Source organism: Etheostoma spectabile, chromosome 13 (assembly GCF_008692095.1).
Source record: "Etheostoma spectabile isolate EspeVRDwgs_2016 chromosome 13, UIUC_Espe_1.0, whole genome shotgun sequence".
NCBI lineage: Eukaryota > Metazoa > Chordata > Actinopteri > Perciformes > Percidae > Etheostoma > Etheostoma spectabile.
In genome coordinates this window covers 28,364,208-28,368,809 of record NC_045745.1, presented here as the reverse complement: position 1 = coordinate 28,368,809, position 4,602 = coordinate 28,364,208, and the positions used below count along the sequence as shown (strand labels likewise).

General features: G+C 39.3%; 1 protein-coding gene across 19 annotated transcripts in view; it reads left to right on the top strand.

Annotated features, from left to right (window-relative positions):
* The first annotated feature begins 470 nt into the window (after window positions 1–470).
* LOC116700939 (RNA-binding protein Musashi homolog 2) overlaps window positions 471–4,602 on the top strand; it is a 253,670-nt gene continuing 249,538 nt past the window's right edge. For all 19 annotated transcript variants that reach the window (XR_004334769.1, XR_004334767.1, XR_004334768.1 and 16 more), the window contains exons 1-4: window positions 471–708; window positions 1,039–1,079; window positions 1,372–1,453; window positions 2,010–2,094. Coding sequence is in view for 16 of the 19 variants with exons in the window: in XM_032534429.1 (XP_032390320.1) it covers window positions 647–708; window positions 1,039–1,079; window positions 1,372–1,453; window positions 2,010–2,094 (270 nt within the window). In the remaining 3 variants the exon portion in view is untranslated. The remainder of the gene's footprint in view (window positions 709–1,038; window positions 1,080–1,371; window positions 1,454–2,009; window positions 2,095–4,602) is intronic.

The window sequence follows — 4,602 nt, the reverse complement described above, 5'->3', positions numbered from 1 at the left end:
ATTTGACTGGTGATGCACGATACATATTGCCTCACATTGCATGCAACTTTTAGCTGAATTAAAATCTGCTAAAAAAAATAAAATTGTGCGGGGTAACAATTAGGATCATTCAATTATTAATATGCAAATAGGAATTGCCCCATTTTTATTTGCTCCTTTCCGAGGGACTATACTGCATGGCGGAAGAATAATAACATATTGTAATTAATCACGCTGCTGCTTTGTAAAGGTTTACTTGTCAGCTGAACACTAATATATAAACATTGCTAATTAAGAAGAACGTTTCTTATACAAAGATTTTTTTTTTTTATGGTATGTGTCCACTGATTTAGAAGAGCAATAAGCCACTTTCACCTCTAGTGGCTTAGTGCTTAATTAAATGACAAATCGGAGGATTGGTTTGCAGATTGCCTGAATTGACGTCAATTGGATTGGTTAGGTGACAGAGGCAGGCTCCGCCCCCGGTGGGCCAAGGTAGAGCGTGCTGAGAGAGGGAGGAGGGAGCAGGGGGCTGAGCTGATCCCACGTGTGACGCTTTCATTCCCGGCTCAGTAATATTCTCATAGCGGGGCTTTGCATATCTCCTGCCGTATCTGTGTGTGTCTGTCACTGTTACTGTAGTCCCAGCCTATAGTTTGAAATAGATATGGAAGGAGACGGGAGTCAAGCCACATCCGGAAGCCTAAATGATTCACAACATGACCCGGGGTAAGAATCTTTCAAAATTTATTCCAAAGGTACGTTTTTTCCCCATGTTACAACATCTTAAAGAGGACTTCGACTGCCGTGCTGGATTCGTCCCCACAGTAACGTTACGCACTTAAACCGTGCACGGGTCTGTTTCCAGATTCAGTTAAAAGACCTCAGCTTTGTAGCACGAGTGGCCTCCCCCTTTTATGTAGATAGACTACAATTACTAAGCGCGAATGTGTTTTCCTAGTCTTCCTTTATCCTTTAAGGTCGCTTTTAGAAGTAGTTAGTCGTCAAAATGGCCGAACTGACATCTGGACTCACTTCTGTTGTGTTTTCCCCTTACAGTAAAATGTTTATCGGTGGCCTCAGCTGGCAAACCTCACCAGGTGAGACTGTTATTCTCTTTTACACCGTGTCCTGTATTTCTTGTTGTTTTGTCGCTGTGACTGAGTGCTCGGTGTAGCTACTGGCGGTGTATGTGCTAATGTGCACTGTGCAGTAGTGTACTGTATGGGATATCTCACTAGTGTGTGTGCACGATGTTATTTTTGATCTCCGTCCATCTGAAGTCCTCTATTCGACCCCTATGCGCATCGCGGGGTGTTTTTTGAAATACAGTGACAACAGCATGCCCATATGTTTCTGTCAAATGACCCGACATATTTTCTCTATTCACAGACAGCCTTAGAGACTATTTTAGTAAATTCGGAGAAATAAGAGAATGTATGGTGATGAGAGATCCCACGACAAAACGCTCAAGGTAAATATAGGGCTTTTCTACTTTTCCTTCGCAGTGCATGTAACGATATCGCTTACTTTGTCCGTGTTTAGTATTAATCCAGCGTGTCTGTGTGTTTCTGTGTCCACGCGCGCATGTGTTCGTGTGTGTCCCTGTGTGCGCGCGCGCGCCTGCGTGTGGTTTCACAGCAAGCCAGATAAGCTTAAATGCTCACTGCTGTAAAGCTGCAGCCGAATGCAATTTGACATTGACTTTGTGACTGCACCACAATGTTGGTGTAGTGTCGTCTCATATTGTAACATACCAAATAATGATCAGCAGTGTCCCCAGTTTGTGATTCAAATCGGCTACAGGACGTCCATAATGTGGATTATAAATACATTTACACAGAAATAATGTAAAAATACTAAGGTCATAGGACTATTATGCCTACTTGTATGCAATTTATTGTGGCAAGTCACTATATATATGTAATTTTATTTTTAGCATTTTATATTTGCAAGTATTAACGTTCTGTATTTTTGTATTTATGCATTTTTAACATTGTTGTTTTGGTCTTTGTGTGTTTTTTTTGCAGAGGATTTGGGTTCGTTACGTTTACAGATGCTGCCAGTGTAGATAAAGTCTTAGCTCAACAACACCACGAATTAGACTCAAAGACGGTGAGTTAATTTCATGTACACTTACATAAGTGTTATTACTTGTCAAGTGTTTGCTGTTCTGCCAGTGGAGACCCCCCTGTCCTAACTGTCTGACTTTTAACTGCCTAAAAGCCTTGTGGGTAAACACCTCGTAGGTTGACAGGCTGTGTAGATCAAGGTCATGCACAAAGGCTAAATGCATGATGGTCCCTTCAACACTAAGCTTAGCAATAGAACACAACTCCAGGGTGAATATCATATGTGTTCACTTTCACTTCTCTCGATGAATGGGGCGGACACACCCCCTTCTTCGCTGCAGCCACATGTGTGCGGTGTGCACATATCTCATGTTCTACTGAAGGGCGTGCTGTCTCAGGCCCGCTGCCTCGCTACTGTTTGACCCAGCAGGTATTGCATTGTATCACGCCTGATTTGCACTAATACTGGAGGTGTGAAAAAAATAGTTTTGAAACACTTCCACTCAAAAAAAAGATTGCCCTGATGACAAAAACAGTTTTGTATTTGTAGTAACAACAACAACAAATGTTATTCAAACTAGTGGCTTACTGTAATGTGAAATAATAATTGGATGTAATGTAAATGCAGCCGTGTAACAGCAATCCCATGACCTTTTTTTTAAAAAAAAAATGTATTTTTAGGTTAGAAAGAAATGTCTGAACTCGCATGCATAAATAAGGCAAATGATCCACAGACATGCATCTGATTCATGAAAAACTTTGAACTAATGTGGATTCTTCTTGCCCTTTTGAAATGTGTCAGTAGATGAATAATTAAAGATGCTAGTCATTTTTGAGAGATGTCTGTAGTGATGGATGAGACAGGGTTCAGCTGAAATTGTGTTTGTCTGGGATTTCTGCTCGGTAGGTGGTAATATCCAGATATGCCAGCATAGTTTTGGAAATGGAATAGTACATGTTGAGGAAACGTACTGTGTGTGCTACCTTGGCTAAAGGCAACTCTAGTATTTTTCTAATATTTTTAAGGATTTTCAAAGACAAAAAGATTGTTAAATAAATAAAGTTAGGATTTATTGTCTATTGTAACGTGTATTCTTGAGCTCAAGTGTATTTAGCACAGATCTGAAAACCTTGCTTTTTGTTGGAGAGTGAACCTTTCCGTTATTTCACCTGCTTAGTTCCTAGTACTGTGGCTGATCTTTTTTTTATTACGGGGCTCTGAGGTTTCTGGACAGTTTTCAGAACAGCTCAGTGATGGAGGCGTCACTTCTCCAAATGGGCTTAGGGGTTTACTTTTTCTACTGGTCTAAAATTGAGTTATTTACCATTATAACACAGTCAAAATACATTATGGGGGAAAAAGACAGTGGAGTTGAGAATAAGTTTCCTCTCCCAACCCCAACCTATTAGATCCTGCTTCTTATGTTATTTCAAGTCTCAGGTGGGCCAGTGTATCACTTAAACCTTGTGCTTTAGTAGTGCTTTAGTGTTGCTATGTGTTAGGGGCATAAGGCTGATAAGGACAAACAGTGGTCCCTCTGTTGTGAATATACTATAGAGAGAAGACAAGGTTCTTGGCAGTGAAACAACCAATAAGTACGACAATGGTGTCGCAAAAATGTATAAAGAGTGGAGTACGTAGAAGCAGGTTAAGGAGCTGTTTGGAAGGGTAATGATATAAACATGCTTTATGCAGAATCCAGGGCAGTTTGAGAACTTCAAGCTTGACATTTGGAATGAACATCTTTGACAGCTTGACAGAATGTGTGTGTGTGTATATATGTATGTGTGTGTATGTGTGTGTATATATATATATATATATATATATATATACATATATACTTTATGACCTCATGTGAAAATAAATTTCCAACAAAAGACAATAAATGAATGTCTGTCTCTGTCCACCACAGCGCAGTCTCAAACCACCTCTGCTTCTGTTGCTACTGACTTATTGATTTCAATGTTGTTTTTTTCACCCTTAAGAAAAAGGTCTTTCATACTTTTTTTTCCTCATATTAAAGTTACTAAACTTTCGTCTGACAGTTTCTATATATCATCATTACCAAAATGTAGAATATTCTTTGTTTATTTTCTTATGTATTATGCTGGAAAAACACAAATTTGTCTTGCTCCCCTGAATCATATTAAGTGGTATGCAATGTAAAAAATCACAATTTCTCTACAGAAATAATTGTGTTGTATTACATTTCTGGAAGGCAATAGGTCATGTTTGGATAAATATGTCATACTTGTCCGATCTGACAGTGCCTCACCTTGAAAACTGAACAGTGACATTTTAAGGTCTGCCATCCAATCATCATTTTCTCTGAATTGTGGCGTTGGTATACAGGCACAGCAAAGTTCTCTTAACTTGTTGCCCGTCTGTCCTTACCTAATTGGCAATTCAATCGGGCTTGATGTGAAACCTTTACTTTTTCATTATATAAATATGTACAATTACCTCTTTCACGTAGTGTCCTTCCTAAACAATCTATATGTTGTGGAAGTGGATTTTCATTCCAAATTTGTTCACGTATTTCTGGGGGAC